The sequence below is a fragment of the Macrobrachium nipponense genome, chromosome 48 (assembly GCF_015104395.2).
Source record: "Macrobrachium nipponense isolate FS-2020 chromosome 48, ASM1510439v2, whole genome shotgun sequence".
Classification (NCBI taxonomy): Eukaryota; Metazoa; Arthropoda; class Malacostraca; order Decapoda; family Palaemonidae; genus Macrobrachium; species Macrobrachium nipponense.
In genome coordinates this window covers 19,722,707-19,744,731 of record NC_087223.1, presented here as the reverse complement: position 1 = coordinate 19,744,731, position 22,025 = coordinate 19,722,707, and the positions used below count along the sequence as shown (strand labels likewise).

Below are 22,025 nucleotides of genomic sequence, written 5' to 3'. Positions count from 1 at the left end.
TAAAGAAGAAGAGAGAAGTTAAGGCTTTGAGTTATATGAAGAGTGGTTGACACTTGTGTGTGAAAATCCCAAAGTCCACAGAGGCATAGCAGCATTTACAAGGCCAGAGATATGGTCCACAAGGATTAGATGTGCGTAACAGATGAGAAATAAACGGCCATACAGGTGAATGTTGGATCCCACTCATCAAACTGTCATTCCGATACAAAATTACTTGAGTATCAGCGTACATATGGCGTGTGTGGGACGTATTTTAAGAGTCTAGGACCTTGCAGTGAAGAGTCACCTAAATTTCCGACTGATTGCCACGTTCTGAAACCCTGCCTGCTAAAATCATAGTCTTTAGTTCAAAAATAACATAATGGCTTTCACAAGGCACAGCTTCAGCATGAAGCCATTATGGTGAGCAAGGCAGTGCTCTCAGTGGAACATGCTCCTAGCTCACACAAGGTCAGGAAAATGATTGTTGGTGAAATTGGGCAGGACAAGGTTATGCACACCTTAAAGAGGAGTGTCTTCAACATACAAAGGACTGGCTCTTAATATATACCTGGGCAATATAGTTGTACAATAACCACACAAGGACAATGCATGACACCCTGAGAGCTTTCCACTGTCCTATTGCTAGAGTGCTCATCCTTTGTAAGTGTTAGTCTACACATGATTGCCAAATATAAGGGCTCAAAAGGACTTGTGATCTAATGAATGCATACATAATTTTGTAAGGATAGTAGGTAGCACTGAAGAACATTATCTTTTCCAGGAAAGAGCACATCAGGCAGCTGCAATACAAGGTCGTTCATTCTGATGGCTTAATAAAAAGAGCAGGAGATGAATATTCATGACTCTCTCTGGGTTACATTAGCATTAAAGACACAAGGTAACATTCCCAGTTTAAAAATCAGTTCTTTTACAAAGTTATAAAGGTTGCCAATACAGCACAACCTGAAGACAAGGAAGAGTGGACATCCAAAGCCATGAATAAGCTGTACAGGTAAGATCTCACAAGGATGGACTCTGTATTAATGATGCATTCCCAGCAGCCAATGTTTTGCTATGAAGTCAGGAAGATGAAAGACTACGGTTTGGGTTGTGGTAGAGCAGGAAAAATTTCAATTCACCAAGGGCCCTGTGCTTTTCAATTCGAAAAAATCCTTTTCACAGATTTCCGTCATCACTACCCATACTAGAAAAGCCTGTTCCCTACAGATTTCTACTATCACTATCCAAAATATCCTTCACCAGTACTGTGTTTATTGTTGCTTTCCAACAGCACATTATCTAATGGCTTTCATTATAAAGTACAGCCATTCTTAACTCATACATATCATTCAAGGGGTTTGTTCTTCATTGAAAAAAAAAAAAAGGAGTGAAAACTATGGCAAAAATGAGAAAATTGGTTCCTAACCGAACTCATAAGTTAAAACTGAAACCAACTCATTTGGCTCCCAACTCAACTAAGAAGTTAAATTCAAATAAAAATGTTTATTAACAACTGAAATGAGCAATGAAAAACCCTTCCAATTTTTGGTTGGGGGGGATGGAAAATAAACTGACCCAATATAATGGGATGATAGTAGACCTGTCAGCCATTAAGATTTTCTGAATTCCTGTCAGTCCTGTAAATGCGACAGGCAATATCTTACTTTGTTCAATGCCTGTGAAGTAACTATTCATACTACGACACACTTCCTGGTGTCCTTTGAAAGCAGAATACTTACAGTTTCATTTCTTATTCAAAAGAGCTACAGCAAGACACAAAATGTAAAAATTATGAGCTCAGACGACACAAAGGCCTCCAGGGTTGGATTGTGGAAGATCCGTAAAGAGGTCTTAAGTGATCGAAAGGGTTAGTATAGTAGAACAGGTTAACAAGACCATAAAAAGTCATGCTTCAAGTTTACGTTTTACACAAATCACTTTTTCTTTTAGAAAAGTTAAAATGGGAAAAAGGAATTTAATGTTAAGAAGTTTGACAGCTGAGTAACATCAATACATTCACTGAGAGATATATTACAAATTATACAAAAACAAAACAATAAAAACACATCCATTTTCAAAAGCTAGTTTAATACAACAAGGTGTGAAACTGAAGTCTTGTCCATAACACTGAATACTATTTCAGCACTGAAGCAAACTAACTTTTGAAATAATTCTAAATCATTCCTCATGAGTAATTTTTAGATACTTCATCATAGACCCCAATTTGGTCCATCAGGAGTTAAAAAGTAATTTCTAAATGATTACAAACTGGTAAGAAAGCTGTTCATTCTGAAACCATAAATCTAAATTTACCAGGACACGTTGCGTACCCCTTGTCCCTTCTGTATGTCTTACGTTGTCTTGATATTCTTATTCTCAATGATGGCTTTCAGATCAGCAAACAAAGGCAGGCAATGCAAGGCACACTGGCACTAAATACCACAGCTAGAGAATGAAAACGACAAGTAGAGGTCAGAAACAAAAAGTTGTATTTACCAGTTGGGTGATGTCCCTGAGAATGTGGCCTTGGGGGAGGGGGTGCAGGCACGGACCCACTACTCGGAGGCCTTGTACTGCCACCGTGACTAGGAACAGAAGACGATGGCGGAGGTGCAGGAGTTATGGATGAGGAGGAGGAAGAAGTGGCGGGCGCCGGCGTGTTCGAGGCGTTTGAACTGCCGCCCGAAGACGAGCTGTTTCCGAGAGTAGGAGAATTGAGCGGTACGGAAAGCCTCGCATTGACGGCCAAGAGGTGATCCCTGCGGGCTATGAGGGAGCTGACGGTCTCCTCCAGCCGGACGTTTTCCTCCCGCAGCTGATGCAAACAGGACAACAACGATGCGACTGAAAGCAATAAAGGAGGAGGTATTAAAAGGTGAAAATGAAACTATGAAAGGTTAGGAAGTCATAATACTGTACCTTAAAAAATGACTAAAACTGAGTTTCCAGCAGAACAAAATTTTAAAAAAAGATGCAAATGGTTAAAAGAATTTTGTAGGACAAACCTCAAACCTACCCTAAAACTCAATCCTAAAGGTTTAATGTTAAACTGGAATTTAGAATTTAGGCTAACAGCCAAGTGGTGGGATCTATAAGATATTGAGTGCAGAGTGGGAAATTGACAGTAAGGCTGCAGCTAGGGGCTGAAGGGATGCTGAGAAGATTCTTAAGTAATGCCTACGGTGCACCATGCAAGATGCACTAATGGCACTAACCCCCTATGGAGAAGGCTAAATTACTCTGGGTTACTCAAGTAACATATTACTAAGTCTGATGATGAGTTGCATGATGCAATCATATAGTCTACAAGAACAGATTGCAGAAAATTCTGCTATAAACGGTTCAAGCTTTGAACTGTCTGGTTAGGTGATATTTAAAATGATATTGTTAGAATACAATAAAGTTTTGTACATACTTACCCGGCAGATATATACTTAGCTTATGTCTCTGACGTCCGACAGAAATTCGAATTTCGCGGCACACGCTGCAGGTAGGTCAGGTGATCTACCCCCCTGCCGCTGGGTGGCAGGAATAGGAACCGTTCCCGTTCTAGAACCAGATTTTCTCTTCCACCTGTCTCCTGAGGGGAGGCTGGGTGGGCCATTCATCGTATATATCTGCCGGGTAAGTATGTACAAAACTTTATTGTATTCTAACAATATCATTTTTGTACATGCAACTTCCCCGGCAGATATATACTTAGCTGATTGACACCCTTGGTGGTGGGTAAGAGACAACTATTTACTGAATAGACAGGTAAACAACATACGTTGTAGGTAATAAATAAATAAAACCTTGGTTCCTACTTGTTCAGGCGGAAGATTCCATGGCTAATGCCTAGGAATCTGCTTCGCCTCAAGAGCCTCAGCGAGGATGTGACCTATGGCTAAGAGTTCTTGTGGGTCTGTCGATGGGGTCTTATCCATTTACTCGACAGAGCCTCTTACATGACAATATGCCTATGCCTAGTGGCATAATTAAGGAGCACAACACCGATCCCGATCACCTGATCCTAACACGAGGGTTAGTGCTTAAGTTGAAAAGAGTTATCCCCAAACTCCTTTCAAACAACCCAAAGAAAAAACACGACGTTAACTAAAATTTAACTCACTAGTTAAGGATCAGTATCGGCTCCCTATCCCAGCAATGTATCCGCAGACACGTATCAACCAAGAGAGAAGGATCTCTCGTAGGTTATCTTGACATCCTTCGGATATGGGAAGTCAACACAGAGTTGCATCTCCCGTATGTGACAGCTAATATGTCCTTATGACATATTGTTAAGGAAAGAACAAGAATACAGAAAAGCTCGCACTTCATGCGCTTTTAATTCTCAGCTGTTTGAAGGAATCATCAATGCACTTGTCAAGTGCTTAGGAGATCACATTGTCTCAAAGAAGGCCAGGGCATTCTTTGATATAGATCTCTTCTGGGTGAAGCCTGGAGCCTGGCTAGCGCCTCGCGCCTGGCTGGAGCCTTGCGCCTGAATGGCGCCTAGAGCCTGGCTGGAGCCTTGCGCCTGGCTGGCGCCTGGCTGGCGCCTGGCTGGCGCCTGATTGGCTCCTCCCTCCTGGCTAGCGCCTCGCGCCTGGCTGGAGCCTTGCGTCTGGCTGGCGCCTTGCGCCTGGAGCTTGGCAGAAGACTTCATGATTACTGTCTATGAGTCTGCATGCCTCAAGAGTTTCAGCGAGGTAGGGACCTATGACTGACAAACCCTTCTGGATCATGTCAATGGGGGCTAGCCCGCTTACACGACAGAGCCTTCTCGGATCGTGCCAATGGGGGCTGACCCACTTACATGGCAGAGCCTTACCTGTATCATATCAATGGGGACTAGCCCTCTTACATGACAGAGCTTTAGGTTTCTCTTTACTGGAAGGAGCCTTGCGCCTGGATGGATCCTCAATCCTGACTGGAGCCTAGCCTTGAAGGAGCCTGGCACCTGGATGGCGCCTGGCTGGCTTCTAGAGCCTGGCTGGCTCCTAGAGCCTGGCTGGCGCCTCGCGCCTGGCTTGGCTCCTCCACACTTGCTGGAGCTTCGAGCTTGGAAGAGTCTCTAGGCTGTCTGGCGATGTCCACATCGGACACTCTTATATCTGTCCGATTTGTTCGCCTCTGGCGCATTTGCGCCAGGTTGGAGGCCCGCTCCTTCTCAGTATCCGGCCATGACAGAGTTCCTTGGAACTGTCCGCCTCTGGCGTTTTTCGCCTGTATTGGCATTTGGCGCTTGGCTGGCGCTACATTGTCCGAGAGTCCTGAACAACCACATAGTTTATCAGGAGACTGGAGAAGGGTGGAAGAAATTCTTCCCCTTTGAGCTTTTGGCCCCTGGCAAGGGGAGGTGAATTTTAGTCAGCTACACCCAGTAGACGACAGGATATCTAACAATACGAGAGAGAAGAGTCTTCCTCCGAGGAGGATCCTTCGTGAACACTTCTTTTGCTAACGAGATCTCTTCTTACATGTTGATGAGGTTCCTTGTTGCAGAATCTTCCCTATCCTTGCCCGAAGGAAGGGAAGGAGTCTGGAAGTCGAAGGAGAGACTGAGCTGAAATTGGGCGGAACCCTGATTTCTAGCTCTTATTGTATTCTTCTGAATACCTTCTGGGAAGCATTTTGAGCCCTCATCGCACCCCGAAGACTCTGTAGGCAAACGTTAAACCATCTCTTCTTCTGTAGATGAAAATGTAAGTACCCTGCCTGGGCAACTAAACTTCTATCTGAAAGCGTTGCGTCAGGAAATAGAGGGATTTAGTTCTTTTGCCAGACATACTATGCTGGCAAGAACCCATTGCCGAGTCTCCATTGAATCTGATGCGAGATTCCAATGCACAAAAAATTCACTTGTCTTCTTGGTCGTTTAGGGCTAAGAGAAACAAAGAATTCCTTCATAAACTTCCTCAAAGAAGTTTGATGAGGAGCAGTTCCATTTTGTCGGAACACGGAATCTGTGGCCACAAAAAAAAAAAAAATCCATTCGAAGTACATGATATCCTACTCTTGTCGTATTGCGGTATCGTATAGATCCCGAAGATCTTAATCCTCTGTTATCTCTAATTCCCCTTGTAGAGACAGAGTATAGCCTTTTACTGCGTTCTTTGATAGCAGATATACATAGGTGATTCTTCCCTCTGAAAGTGAAGAAAAAACCTCGCTATGTGGTTCACAGAGGTATCGGAAGAGGACAGTTTCCACATTCCATCTAGCACGATCTGCAGCAATTCTATGTCTTAGCCATGACTATTGTCATTTACCTTGAAAATCCTCTCATTCATGTCCACTTCTGGTCAGTCTGCACGTGGAAAGACTCAGAGTGGAGAGGTTTTTCAGGTCTATTTATAATAGATTCTGATAGAATATCCAGATACTCTTGGAAAAGCCTTACGAAACATGCTGTGAGAGAACGTGACTTCTGTGAATCCAACCTCTCTAAGGCCAAAATGAGGCATTCATCCTCTCTTCCTTTGACGCCCATTTATCTTAATATCTGTTAAGAATTTATAACTAGGGGAAAAAAAGACTAAAGTTTATTCCCCTTCTTTAAATTAAAGATGTCGTATATTGCTACCTCTCTTGGTTCGAGGAAAGGAAGCAGTCTATAGGAAGCCTGTTCGTCTTCTACCTTGCGAAGAGATCTATGAAGACTTTCCGCAGGTTCTCAAAACTCTTTTCAATAAATGTTAGACATACGTTAACAGTTATTATCTTCGATCGAGAAGGTTCTCACGGACATGCAAAATCTTGCATCGAACCTTTAAGAATCGTTACGTTCCGTGTCTGTTCCCAAATAGGTTCTCTTTTGTTAACGCGAACAGGGGCGAAAAAAGAGATTCTCGATGCTCTTTGCGATATGAGAGAGTCGTGGAATTGGCCTAAGTGATTAAAAAAAATCATTTTCATCATTCCTTGTAAGCGACCCCTTTCCGATTAAATGGGTAACGAAATCAGGAACGAATCTTGCCGTTCCTTTACCGAGCCTCCGAAGAGGCTACTGGTTTGTTTGTTTGTTTGTATGGTGTTTTTACGTGACTTCCGAACCACGTCGAGAGTGAACTTCTATCACCAGAAATCCACATCTCTCACTCCTCAATGGAATGGCCGAGAATCGAACCCGCGACCACCGAGGTGAGAAGCAAACACCAAACCAACCACTACTGGACTCTTAGGTTAATAACTCGCTAAAACGAGAAAATATCTTGGATGGTACTTCTGGCGCATTGCGCCAGGCTGGCGCTTCTGACGCTTTGCGCCAGGCTGGCGCTTCCTTCTAGTTCTTTTAAGGTATGTGCCAGAACATCTGCCCTTATGGTACCCCCGACGACCTCCTTCACGTGTTAATTCCGTTCGTTCTTAGTAGGAAAAAACTTTTATATACGTAGTATAGTCCATTCAGGGAAACAACTTCTGCCACTAAGAGAATGTTTCCCATCCGACTCACCCATCTTTCTCTTGAGCAATATCCGATTCTAAAAAAGGTTGTGTGCGTTTTCTCGAAAGGATGAGAGAATTATATTATTTCGTGCTCTGCCGTATTAGCTCCTTTATAATACTGTCACATTGTGGTAAACAGCATTATTAATCTAGGAAACCTTTGTAAGGATACTAGGAATTCTGTAGTTAACCTCGGTATGCGCATAAGACTTGACCATACCGTAGTCTTAAAGTGAATTCTCTTCTACTACATTCACTTCTCACTAAGCATGTACTCTAATAAGCCATGCTTTCGTAAGCATGAGAGCATCATATAATATAGAGTTCCGCTGCGTTAGAATCCTTTAATAATGTTACCTACGGTAAACAGCATTGAAAGGTTGTAATATCTTTCTTATTGAAAGCTTCTTAGCAAAAGGCAGACAATATTTTATTTATGTTTGCTTAACTATCCCCTCAATCCGAGGCTAAAACGCGATTGTAGGGGAGAGACACGGTTAGTTATTCCATCCCGCAGGAGAGAGACATGTAACCAACCACTCATGACCGACACCTACATGTTACTGCGTTGGTCTCTAAGGCGCGATAGCAGTCTCCGTTAGCCGTCTGGCCTTACTCTTCCAGAGTTGCCAGCTACTCCATTAAATAAAGGAATCTTATAAAATTATCGAACTTCAGGAAGTTCTTATTAATGCATATTTAGAAGCTAAGTAGGTGTTGTCTTAACAATCCCTTTAAGCGTAGTCCTTCCTAGGAAATTCCTGGAAGGATACTGATAATTGAGTTGCTCTACAAAGAAGTATCTACGGTATGTGTGATTTGCCGTATCGTATTCTCATACAGCAGATACTCAACTACCTTCTTTCCCTGCCGAGGCAGATAAAGGAAAAATTTTTACTGTCTTCGTTCTTTTCGTTAATAGAATGATAGAAAGAGTATATATATCTCCTTAAGGAAGGAAATTAATCCAGGAACTCTTTAAATCTTCGTGATTTCCTCATAAATCGCGGAAGAGACAGAATTCCTGTTCGTCTGTAGGGTTACGGAAGGAAGTAGATATTTCCTATCCGCCATCATACCCAAACGTCGATGAGATTCTTATAAGAAAAACTCCCAAAGCGCTTGCCTCTTCATAACGAGGGAAGAGCATGAATGAAGGTGTGTGTCCGCATTACTCAAAGAGGAGCCTCGCGACTGACCTCTCTCTCTTAAGAAGATTTGGAATATTCTGGCGCCTGGCTCCTTGCGCCTAGCGCCTGGATAGTTCCGCGCGCCTGGAATGTTCCGCACGCTAGAAAAGGAGACTCGCTCCTGGAACGTTCGCTTGTGTGGAAGGTCCCGTGCGCCCTGATAGTTCCGAGCGCCTACTAGACCCCTTTTAGAAAGAGCTCTTGCCCGGAAACGTTCAATGGAAGGACGTTCTGATTGCCACGTACTATAAGGCTCCTTGCTCTAGCCGTCTGTTTTATGTTGCAATTTGCGCCAGGCTGGCGCTTTGTCTCTTTGAAGGCGCCTTGCGCCAAGAAGAAATTTTCTAGAACGCGGCTCGCGCTCAGTTGCTAGAACGCGGCTCGCGTTTGGTTGTAGGAACGCGGCTCGCGCTAGTCTGGTTTCTGGAACGCGGCTCGCTGCTGGCTGTTGGAACGGCTCACGCTAGCTTGCTGGAACGCGGCTTCCTAAGTTCCTGGCTGGCTCTTGCTCAGTGTTCTCTTAGTTTTCAGAGAACGCGCTAGATCATCAAAAACATATACATTCTTCGTCTTTTCGGATGTAAGATGAAGAGACGCACTTTTTTAAGGATGCCTTTTCAATGGCTATCCTTGGCAGTCTGGGACGCTCTACAGAACCTGCCGAGGGGACGCCTGACCGGTGGGGATTCTCTGAAACCCCCTTACGGCTTTCGACATTCCTTCTCCCCTGGGCTTGGGAGCTTGAAAGAGGTCTAGGCCTGGGAGCGTAGACAGCCGTCAGACGCACCCTCCACTGCAATGGGGAACACTAGTAATCACTTCTTACCTTTCAATAGCTCGCATTTTGAGCCACAATCCTTGTCTTCAAATTGCAATTATGAATTTGAAGTTTCTGCGAAGTAAGAAGGTGATGAGGATGCAACACTACTAGTACTGTTAATACTCTAATTGCTCGTTAGTACGAGTTTCTAAAAAAACTTTTAAAGAAACGTATCTAGTTACATGCTTTACTGACTTCCTAAAGTAGGAAGTCAGTATATTCCTCAATCAATTCTAACACTTATTACACATATTAATGAATAAATATGATATTGTAATGATACAATTAAGTTTGTTCATACTTACCTGGCAGATATATATATAGCTGTATTTTTCCGAATCCGACAGAAATTTAAACACTTACGACACACGCAGTGGGAGTCAGGTGGTTAGTACCCATTCCCGCCGCTGGGAGGCGGGTATCAGGAATCATTCCCATTTTCTATTCATAATTTTTATTTCCACTGTCTCCTGAGGGGAGGTGGGTGGGTACTTGATTATATATATCTGCCAGGTAAGTATGAACAAACTTAATTGTATCATTACAATATCATTTTGTTCATGAAACTTACCTGTCAGATATATATATAGCTGAATCCCACCTTTGGTGGTGGGAGTAGACAGAATAGAAGATTTTAGGAAACATATATATGCAGATAATTGATATCTTGATTCCTTACCTGTTAGCATAGCTGACTCGAGGTTACTGCCGCGTAAGTCTGCTTGTGCTACTAGAGTTGCCAGCGAGGTAGAGACCTATATAGCTGGTGCACTCCAGATGATCTGTCAACAGGGGCGAGACCCACGACGTGACTAGACCATAGACCATACAAATGAGGGCAACGAAGTAAAAACAAACCACCTGGCGTAGCCTACCAAAAGTATCCCACATAGACTAAGCTAATGGAAGGGAGATCCGCCGCAGGCGGTCAACCCCACAACCATAACACAAGTTAAAAACTCCCCTAAACCATTAAAGGATAGGATGAGCGCTACCTCCTGCCCCAAAACAGTGTCTGCAGCGACGTATGGTCCTAGCGAGGTAACAATTTTTCGTATGTTGCTTTCACCTCCCGCAGGTAGTGTGAAGCGAACACCGAATTGCTTCGCCAATAAGTGGCGCTCAAAATGTCTTTGATTGCCCATATTCTTGTGAAAAGCCACCGAAGTAGCAATAGCCCTCAACTCGTGGGCTTTCACTTTCAGAAGCTCCATGTCACTTCACACACTTTTCATGGGCTTCCTTAACGTACTTCTTAAGAAGAACGCCATGCATTCTTCGACATCGGAAGATCTGGTTTTTTCACAGAGCACCACAAGTTCTCCGAAGAACCTCTGCATGCTCTAGTTCTCTGCAAATAAAATTGAGAGCCCTGACAGGACACAGGACTCTCTCAGCTTCAGGTCCCACTAGCTTCCGACAACCCCTTGATCTCGAACGTTCTCGGCCAAGGGTTGGAAGGGTTCTCGTTCTTTGCCAAGAACGTAGGACTTAAGGAACAAACTGCACTATGATCCTTGAACCCAATATGCTTGCTTATGACTTGAATTTCGCTAAACCCTCTTCGCCGTCGCCAGAGCGGTTAGGAAAATAGCTTCTTAGTAAGATTCCTAAGCGAGGCTAAATGGAGCGGTTCAAATTGACTCGACATGAGGAACTTCAGTACCACGTCTAAGTTCCACGATGGTACCTTAGGTTGGAGAACTTTCACAGTCTCAAAATGATCTAATGAGATCATGAATGTCTTTATCATTCGCTAAGTCGTAGTCCTCTATGTCTGAAGACCACAGAAAGCACGCTTCTGTAGCCTTTAATCGTGGGAACGGCTAGTTTCGCTTCTTTCCTAAGATGAAGAAGGAAATCTGCTATCTGGCTCACAGAGGTTGAGGTGGAGGAAATGCCCTTCCTTCTGCACCAACTTCTAAAGACAGCCCACTTTGATTGGTAAACTGCGACTGAGGAGGGCCTCCTTGCGTTGGCAATCGCCGTTGCCACAGGTCTTGAAAAACCCCTCGCTCTGGCCAACTTCTTGATATCTGAACGCAGTCAGACTCAGAGCGGGGAGTTTTTGGTTTTTGTGGTACCTCTCGAAGTGGGGCTGTCTGAGTAGATCTTTCCTTAGGGGCAGAGTCCTCGGAAAGTCTATTAGGAAGGACATCACCTCCGTGAACCAGTCGGGCCGCTGGCCAGAAGGGGGCGATGAGGGTCATTCTCGCTCCTTCTGATGCAGCGAACTTCCTCATTACTTCCCCGAGTATTTTGATGGGGGAAAAAGCGTAAACGTCTAGTCACGACCAATTCCACAGTAGGGCGTCTACTGCCACTGCTCCCCGGGTCCAGAAACTGGGGAGCAATACAGCGGAAGTCTCTTCGTTCGGGAAGTTGCGAAAACGTCCACATGAGGACTCCCCACAGCTTCCATAGCGCCTGCATACTTCTGATGAGGGTCCATTCCGTCGGCAGAAGCTGTCCTTGCCGACTGAGAAGGTCCGCTCGCACGTTTTCCACGCCTGACACAAACCTTGTCAGAATCGTGACGTTTTGCGCCTTCGCCCACATCAGGATATTCCTCGCGATGACGAACAGAGAATGAGAGTGAGTTCCCCCCTGTTTTCCTGAGGTATGCCAAGGCTGTGGTGTTGTCCGAGTTTATCTGAACCACTTTGCTGGAGACTTCCTCCTCGAAGAACCTCAGAGCGAGGTAAACCGCTGAGAGTTCTTTTAGATTGATGTGCCAGGACACCTGTTCCCCTCTCCAGGTGCCTGACACTTCTCTCCCTCCCAGTGTTGCTCCCCAACCGGTGGAGGACGCGTCGGAGAACAACACTAGGTCGGGGTTCCGAAGCTTGAGCGAAAGACCTTCCGCAAGCTTCTTTGGATCCAACCACCATTGAGGTGCTTTTTCACTTCTTCCGTCAAAAGCAAGACCTCTTCTAGATCTGTTTGCGTGACCAATTGCTTGAGAGGAAGAAACTGAAGTGGTCGGAGGTGCAACCTTCCCAGAGAACAAACTTCTCCAGTGAGGAAATGGTCCCCAGCAGACTCATCCATTCCCTCACCGAGCATGTTTCCTTCCCCAGAAAGGCCGACACTTTGTCCAGGCATTGAAGTTGTCGCCCCTGGGACGAAAAGCCCGAAAAGCCACTGAGTCCATCTGAATCACCCCAGATAGACTAAGGATTGAGAAGGAGTCAGATGCGACTTCTCGAGATTCACCAGAAAGTCCCAGGGACTTCGCTAACGACAGAGTCGTGTGCAGGTCCTTCAGACACCTGTCTGGCGATGAGGCTCGAATAAGCCAGTCGTCTAGGTAGAGAGAGATCCTTATATCCGCAAGATGGAGCCCACCTCGCAACGTTCTTCATAAGAACGGTGAACACCATCGGCGCCGTGCTGAGACCGAAGCAGAGTGCCCCTGAATTGGAAAATCTTCCCTTTCAGGACAAAACCGCAGGTATTTCCTTGAACGGGGATGGCGGATGGGGACGTGAAAGTATGCGTCCTGAAGTCTAACGAGACATCCAATCCCCCGGTCTTAAAAGCTGCAAGCACGGATTGAGGTGTGCTCCATCTTGAACTTTCTGCTTGGTAACGAAGCGATTCAGACTGCTGACATCCAGAACGGGGCGCCACCCCCTGACTGCTTCGGCACTAGGAACAGACGGTTGTAGAACCCCGGAGAACTCCGGTCGAAGACTTGTTCCACTGCCTGCTTCTCGATCATTTGATCTAATAGATCGTGAAGCACTGTCCTGTTTTTCTCCCTGATACGACGGAGACAAATCCTTTGGTGTCGAAGACAGCGGGGGTGGGGGAACGGAAGGAAAGGAATTCTGTACCCTTCGTGACGATGTCCAGAGACCAAGCGTCCGGCAACCATCTCTCTTCCCAAGCTTCAGCGAAATGTAGAAAGTCTGGCTCCCTACCGGTGTCTGAAGGAACTTCCCTCTCACTTCTTGCTCTTGGAAGGAGCGGGAGTCTTGCCTCTGAAAGAGCCTCTTCTCGAGGGGCTGGCTTCGAGGAAGAAGCGGGTCGAAAGGGCTTCGACTTCTTCAAAGCAGAGGACCAGAAGCCGAAGAAGTAGCAGGCTTCCTAGAAGACTGAGCCAGAAGGTCTTGAGTTGCTTTTCTCCTGGAGACTGGCTGCTATGTCCTTTACCATAGACTGGGGGAAGAGATGTTCTGAGAAGGGCGCGAAAAGAAGATCCGCTTTTTGCGCTGGTGAGACCGACTTTGCAGTGAAATTGCAAAAAAGTGCTCTTTTCTTAAGCAGTCCCGTGCTGAAATGAGCAGCCAATTCCTCAGAACCATCCTGACGGCCTGTCCATGCAAGACAATACACTGGACAGCTCCCCCAGAGTGATGGAATCAGAACTCCTTGGACCTGGCAATCCAATACCCCAGGCACCAGTCAAGAAAAGTTAAGCCACTAGTGTCCTGAAGAGGCCTTTAAGGTGAAAGTCTAACTCGCTATGTGTCCACGAGACCTTCGAGGAAGACAAAAAAAAATCTTCTGGTGGCGTCTACAATACTACCAAAGTCTCCTTGAGCTGAGGCTGGAAGCTTAACTCCGACGTTTCTACCGTCTCATACCACATACCAGCTTTGCCACCAAGTCTTGAAGGTGGTAAAGCGAAAGAAGTCTTGCCTGAAGCTTTCCTCTTTTCCATCCACTCATGGACCTTTCTAAAAGCTTGCTTCGTAGAAAGCGACTTCTTCATCCTCACAAAGCCCGAGATCTTAGCAGCTTTGGAAGACGAAAACTGAGAGGGAGGAGTACGTGGAGCTTCAGGTTGGAAGATGTCTGCAAAGACTGACTGAAGTAAACGAGTCAAAACCTTGTAGTCCGTCGAAACTGGAGCCAACTGCTGTTCTTCGTCCCTTTCGACGAAAGCGTCACTAACTTCCTCTTCCGACACTGAAGAAGCGGAGGAAGTAAAGAAGAGTCCCGAGCTTTCTCAAAAGAGAAAGAACGGACGAACAGGGGAAGAGTTCCCGCCTCCGCCTGTGCTTGCGGAAGTGGAAAACTGACGTCCGTCCCATGCGCGCGTTTGCGTCCGAAGCCACTCTACTGGCGCCGACAGAAGCGCGCTCAAACTCCACAGGTGTACACCTGGCGTCCACTTGTGCGCGCTGAGTGTCCACAGGTGCGCGCCCGAGCGTCCACTGATGCTCGCCTAGCGTCCACTGATGCGCGCCGAGCGTCCACTGGTGCGCGCCGAGCGTCCACTGGTGCGCGCCGAGCGTCCACTACACTCGCTGAGCGTCCACTGGCGCTCGCGAAACTTGCACCGAGTCACGTTCGGCGTCCACTAAAGCGCGTTTGACTTTCGCAGAAGCGCGTTCTGCATCTAAGGAAACTCGCTTCTTATCCACAAGTTTCGTATCACAGCGGAAACAAACCGCTTCACGAGAGCGAGAAACGAATTTCTCGCCTCCTCTAGAAAGTTGCTGGGGAGCAGGACTAACTCTAGAGGGTGCAGACTCAAACGGAGAGAGAGACGAGCGAGGAGAGGGAGAGGGAGAACGCCTCGACCTCTTCACAGGAAGGTTGTCATCCTTACGGCGACGTGGAGCAGTCTTTCTCGAAGGAAAAACATCTCGAAGTTGCTGCTGAAGAGACTGAAGAATCTTGCTTGTAGGTGAAGCCTCCTTTTCTGGGAGGGGCTGATCCTGTGAGCAGGAGAGCGGCGAGGGGACGCCTTCTTGCTACTCCCAGGAACACCGCCGTTTCACGCACCTTAGAGCGACTGCGGCGCTCGAAAGAAACACTAGGGAAGACTCCGCCTCCGACGAATCCTTACGCTTCTTCTGCGGAGGTAAAGCAGCAAACGCACTATCAGGCGACGAGCAAAGTTCCGGAGAAACAACTTGGACGTGAAGCGTCCCGAACGCGAGCCGTCCTTTTCAGCGGACGTGATGCGGTATGAGAGCTCACCCCTTGCGCGCTGGGAGGAAGCTTCAGAAGAAGAAAAGCTCCTTGAGAAGACGTGCACGCGCACGATCCTTGGCAGTCTGGGTATGTTCGTCAGAAGCTGCCGAAGGCACGCCAGATCGGTGGGGGTTCCTCGTAACCCTCCTTCGACTTTCGACATGCTCTCTCCCCGTAATCTGGGAGTCAAGCAGAGGTCTAGGTCTAGAGGCGAAATGAGGCCGATCTGACGCACCCTCCACTACACAAGGGGCACTTTCACTGCACTTTTCTTCACTTTTGCTCTCCAGAGCTAACACTTTTGATTTCTAAGTTACGAATCGATTCAAGAATTAGCGATAACGTATTACCTTCTACCGACACTGTTCTCAGGGGCCGGAGGCAACACTACAGGGGTAGGAGCATAATCTACAGAAGGAGGGTTAGCAGGAGAATAATTTAAATCTTGCCTACCTGAAACACTCCTGGAGGAAGACCTCCTTAACCTATCTCGTTCAAGTTTTCTTAAGATAGGTTTCATACGCCTTCCATTCCGACTCTGTTAGTCTTTCACACTCCTTACAACGACTTTCAAACGTACATTCATTCCCCCTGCACACTTTACAAACAGAATGTGGGTCTACTGAAGCTTTCAGTAGCCTACCTCTACATTCAGCTATCGAACAAAATCTAGCGCTAGTAGAACTAGACCCTGACATCTTGATCAAAGAAAATTCAATACCAAAATCAATTCAAACAAAGTCAACGTGTGCCAAGCCACCGATCCAATCAGATACCAAAGAAAAACCAAAAGGGATACTCAAGTAGCTAGTAAGTTTCCAAAATCTGGACGGAGGTGCTGCAAACAGGTGTTTCCAGCACCGGCGACAGAAAAATTATGAATAGAAAAATGGGAATGATTCCTGATACCCGCCTCCCAGCGGCGGGAATGGGTACTAACCACCTGACTCCCACTGCGTGTGTCGTAAGTGTTTGAAATTCTGCGGATTGCGAAAAATACAGCTATATATATATCTGACAGGTAAGTTTCATGAACAAAATTAATATTTCCCTTTCTTGCAAACTATGTGAGTGTCTACCGAAAATTTCGGTAGTTACAAGTCATATATTCTTCGAAATTTTCGAAGCCAAATTCATTAAAAAGTTAATAAAAGCGAATGCCGAACCAAAGACCCAGTACTTCCCTGCAAAAGACAGCCCAGAAGATCGATGGCGATGAAAAACGAAAATCAAGTCAGGAGGTAGCAACAACATATGTTGACACTACCGCGACAGAGAAAATCTGTTCTAGAATGGGGAACGGTTCCTATTCCTGCCACCTTCCCAGCGGTCGGAGGGGTAGATCACTCTGACCTACCTGCAGCGTGTGCCGCGAAATTCGAATTTCTGTCGGACGTCAGAGACATAAGCTAAGTATATATCTGCCGGGGAAGTTGCATGTACAAAAACATTTATTGCAAAAGATTCCATATTTAATAAAATGCAGTGCAATTTCCATGAAAGTTATTTAAAAGACTCCAGTTAGATTTACAGCATTCTGTATTTACTTCTTATTTCTTAAGGGGCAATGAACCATAAAATTGGACAAAGATAGGTGTAACTACTTCTTACTTATAAGTAACCTGCTTTATTCAGAACAAAGTAAAAATCAGTTACCTTTCTTAGCCAGTTTCAACAAAATTGAATGCATTGCAGTGCAAGAAAAATTGTAGCCATGATTCAACTTTGCCCCACTGAGACGCCTGAAATAAAATGCTCTTCACGAACTGTCTTTACTTACTGTCAAAATGTTGAGCTTGTTCCATCAAAAACTGACTTCCCTGCTCCCACTGACGTTCTAGGAGTTGTTCCAAGCTCTGCGGAAAAGGCGGAGGTTGGGAAGAGGCCGTTCCATTACTCCCATTTGCGTTCTGAAAGAATCCGTTCGGTCAGGCACTATTCACAAGCTGATGATGTCACATTGACATGCAAGTAAACATGAATTCTTAATTGCTTTTGTCATTAGTTTAATGAAACAACTGACTCATATTTCTGAATATGTACTCACTGTGCTTTTACCATTATTAAAAATAGTTTATTGAAACAACTGACTCATATTTCCAAATACTCGCCATGCTTTTGCCATTATTATAAATAGTTTAATGAAACAACTGACTTATATTTCTAAATATTCACTGGAGTTTGGCCTGAAGGATTGGTTCTTAGGTGAGAGATAAAAGCTGGAGCAAGGTAAATTCACATTAGTTAGAAAGGTGTAACGAGACCAGTGAGAATTTACAAGAGGTAAAAGGTAGAGAACAATGCAAGTGGAGGTTGAATGGACAAAGAAATGACCACTTCAGTACCGTATACAGTAGGTACAGAGTTCATTGAAGCATTCCTCAAGCCCCAGGTACACTGCTTACTACTTTTTCCTTCCTAAATGTTACCTAGCGTCAGTTTTTTTAATCAATATATTAAGATATAGGACAGAAAAGCAGTGAAGTAAACAATTTACATAGAGATTTGTAAAGCAAAATAGGGGCAAATAATACAATAATATAAACACAATATATTACATCACCTCAAAGCTTTTACATGGGCATTAAAAAAATGGTGAAGGTGACAAACTTGTTATGAATACATGAGGGCATGGACAAGTTATAACTTCACTGACATAGTAAAACTAGAATTATATGGGTTGGTGGGCTTTCCATTTGCACATAGCTGAAGTTAGTTTCCCATTTTCCAGTCACTCTGTTCTTTGCCAACATGACTGTGGGTTTAGGAGTCTGCTAACTACTGAAACAATTGCTTTCACTGTGAAAATTCCTATCAATTCCATGAAACTTGCCAAACATTTGTCTACCTAAATGCTACAATGATGTGGATGGTTATAAGACATATGATCAGCTAAGGCTACTTCTGTGATGCTCTTTTCCTTCTTCCAAAAGCAACGTTATCAAACATTTGATTACTTTTGAATGAAGTAACGCATTACTGCAAAGAGCTTATTATTTATTAACCCACCGGGTTTTAGATAGTTATTTATTAACTCACTAGGTTTTAGATATTTTAGATAGAGTAAAAAACAAAAAAAACAAACACATCATTGCAAGAATAGCAACACAGTAGGTCCTTTCAGTGTTTCCTTGTTATCAAGTGCTTTAACAGCGCTTACAGCACCACAGCACCGCAGGTATAAGTTTGGAGCTGTAACTTGATGTTGCATAAAGTTACTGTCCCATAAGCACTGATAACTTGATGTCTATTCTTGCAGTTAGCACCGTCAACAGCACTTACGGTGCCGTAACTTGAAGCAATATTAAGATATGGCGTTGAAAAAGCACCATAAGCTCATCACTGTATCTGACTGGTCATAAAAATGATATTGTTATTGTACAATAAAGTTTCATACATACTTACCTGGCAGATATATACTTAGCTATAGACTCCGTCGTCCCCGACAGAAATTCGAATTTTGCGGCAAACGCTACAGGTAGGTCAGGTGATCTACCGCCCTGCCGCTGGGTGGCAGGAATAGGAACCATTACCATTCTAGAACCAGATTTTCTCTTCCACCTGTCTCCTGAGGGGAGGCTGGGTGGGCCATTTAATTGTATATCTGCCAGGTAAGTATGTATGAAACTTTATTACTACAATAACAATATCATTTTCATACATTTAACTTCCCTGTCAGATATATACTTAGCTGAATTGGCACCTTTGGCGGAGGGTAAGAGACAGCTAATTACTGATTAGACAGGTAAACAACATACGTTGTAGGTAATAAAATAAAAATACCCTGGTTCCTACCTGTTTTGGCGGAAGATTTCATAGCTACTGCTTAGAAGTCTGCTTCGCCTCAAGAGCCTCAGCGAGGATGTGACCTATGGCTAAGAGCTCTTGTGGGGACTGTCGATGGGGTCTTATCCACTTACTCGACAGAACCTGATGGCCTTTGTCAATAGTCTTATCCACTTACGTGACAATGACCACCCTATGCCTAATTGGCATAGAATAAAAGGAGTACAAACACCGATCCATTGACAACCCGATCCTAACCATGGATTAGTACTAAGATTGAAAAGGCGGTTTTTAGTTTATTCCCAAACCAACCAATTTCAAACAAACCTTAAAATTCAACACCAAATTATTTTAAAATCAAAACTAAACAAAAATTAAGGATCAGTCTTATCTCCTTTACCCAGCACTGTATCCGCTGATACATACGGACCCAGAGAGAAGCATCTCTCGTATGTTACCCTTACATCCTTTAACTAATGGGAGGCAAACACCAAGTTGCACCTCCAGTACGTGGCTGCTCAGATATTTTTCATCATGTTCTTGTTGAAAGATATCGATGTCGCAACTGCACGTACCTCGTGCGCTTTTACTCTCAAAGTTGCAAAGGATTCACTTTTGCACTTCATGTGTGCCTCAGTAATCACGTTTCTAACGAAAAAGGCTAAGGCGTTTTTTGACATCGGTCTCTTAGGGTCCTTAACCGCACACCAGAGACTTGATTGCAACCTTGCAGCTGCTTCTTCCTCTGCAGGTAAAATTTTAAGGCTCTAACCGGACATAATGACCTCTCAAGTTCCTTTCCCACAAGTTGAGAAAGTCCTTTAACTTCAAAACTCCTGGGCCAAGGTCTCGAAGGATTCTCATTTTTTGCTAAAAATAAAGGCCGGAAAGATACCACTGCAGTGTCTCCTCTAAATCCCACTCTCGAGTCTAGAGCCTGCAACTCGCTGACTCTCTTGGCAGTAGCGAGAGCCATTAGAAAAATGCATTTCCTTGCAATGTCTCTGAAGGATGCTTGATGAGGAGGCTTAAACTTCTCTGATGTGAGGTACTTAAGAACCACGTCTAGGTTCCAGCTAGGGGAAAGCGAAGCTTTTGATTTTGATGTTTCAAAAGACCGTATTAGGTCATGAAGGTCTTTGTTTTCTTCTATGTTCAGGCCCCTGTTCCTGAACACAGCAGATAGCATGCTTATATACCCCTTTATCGTAGACACTGCTAATTGAGATTCTTCTCTCAGATATAGAAGAAAATCGGCAATATTGGTTACAGAGGTATCGGAGGACAGCTTCTTCGCCTTACACCATCTACGGAAGACTTCCCACTTCGATTGGTAGATCCGCATGGTAGAGGATCTTCGTGCTCTTGCAATTGCTCTTGCAGCCTTGCGAGAAAAGCCTCTCGCTCTGACCAATCTTTCGATAGTCGAAAGGCAGTCAGGGCGAGAGCGTGGATGTTTTTGTGATACCTCTCGAAGTGGGGTTGTCTGAGCAGATCTGTCCTTTCGGGAAGAGATCTGGGGAAGTCCACCGTCCATTCCAGTACCTCTGTGAACCATTCTCGAGCGGGCCAAAAGGGAGCGATTAGTGTCATCCTCGTTCCTTCCGAGGACACGAACTTCCTTATCACTTCCCCCAGTATCTTGAACGGGGGAAAAGCGTACGCATCTATGCCCGACCAATCCATGAGAAGGGCATCGATTGCTATGGCTCTGGGATCCTCCCCTAACGAGCAGAAGTTCTCCATCCTTCTGGAGAGGAACGTCGCAAACAGGTCTATTTGAGATTTCCCCCATAGAGACCACAGTTTCTGGCAGACTTCTGAATGAAGGGTCCATTCTGTTGGAAGGACCTGGTTCTTCCTGCTGTCTGTCTGCTCTTATATTCCTCCCTCCTTGAACAAATCTTGTTAGGAGTACTATTTTTCGTTCCTCCGCCCAGATTAATAGAGCTCTTGCTAACTCGTATAGGGAGAAAGAGTGCGTCCCCCCCTGCTTTCTGATGTATGCCAGAGCCGTGGTGTTGTCCGAGTTGACCTGGATCACCACGCCTCTGACATCCTCTTCGAAATGCCTCAGAGCCAAATGAATGGCTAGAAGCTCTTTTGCATTTATGTGCCAGGACATCTGTTCTCTCGTCCAGATGCCTGACACTTCCTTTGTCCCTAGTGTTGCTCCCCATCCTGTTTCCGAGGCGTCGGAGAACATCACTAGGCGAGGGTTCTGCAGAGACAAGGACACTCCCTCGTTCTTTATCAGAGGGTTTAACCACCATCGCAAGTGGCTCTTGATATTTTGTTGTAGAGGAAAAGAATCTGCCAGTTCTCCTGTCTTCCTGTTCCACATTCTCCTCAGGTAGAACTATAGAGGTTTCATGTGAAGCCTCCCCAGAGAAACGAACTGCTCTAGCGACGAAAGGGTGCCCAGAAGACTGAGGGAGCCCATTCCCTCGCCTGAAACTTAGCTCCTTTCTCCTAAGGAAGGCCCGAGACATTCTCCAATCCTCGAGCAATCCTTTCTTGGGATGGAAATGCTCGAAAACCCCAAGAATCCATCCGAATCACCAGATAGACAATGTCCTGGCTGGGGATCGTCTGAGATTTCTCGAGGTTCACGAGCAATCCGAGTGATTTCACTAGATCTATAGTTGTTTCCAAGTCCTCCAAACACTGCTGTCTCGATCTCGCTCTTATGAGCCAGTCGTCCAAATAGAGAGATATTCTCACCATCTTCAGATGTAGCCATCTTGCTACGTTCCTCATCAATGCCGTAAACACTTGAGGAGCCGTCGAGAGGCCGAAGCACAAAGCCCTGAATTGGTAAATCCTGCCCTGCACCATAAATCGGAGATATTTTCTCGATGAAGGATGCAGGGGGACGTGAAAGT

At 45.1% G+C, this 22,025-nt stretch overlaps 1 protein-coding gene across 5 annotated transcripts in view; it reads right to left on the bottom strand.

Annotated features, from left to right (window-relative positions):
• The window catches only part of LOC135205089 (protein AF-10-like), a 76,070-nt gene that overhangs the window by 11,060 nt on the left and 42,985 nt on the right, over positions 1–22,025 (bottom strand). For all 5 annotated transcript variants that reach the window (XM_064235385.1, XM_064235386.1, XM_064235388.1 and 2 more), the window contains 2 exons: positions 17,135–17,264; positions 2,479–2,826 (listed from right to left, as the gene is read on the bottom strand). In XM_064235385.1, the coding sequence (XP_064091455.1) occupies positions 2,479–2,826; positions 17,135–17,264 (478 nt within the window). The remainder of the gene's footprint in view (positions 1–2,478; positions 2,827–17,134; positions 17,265–22,025) is intronic.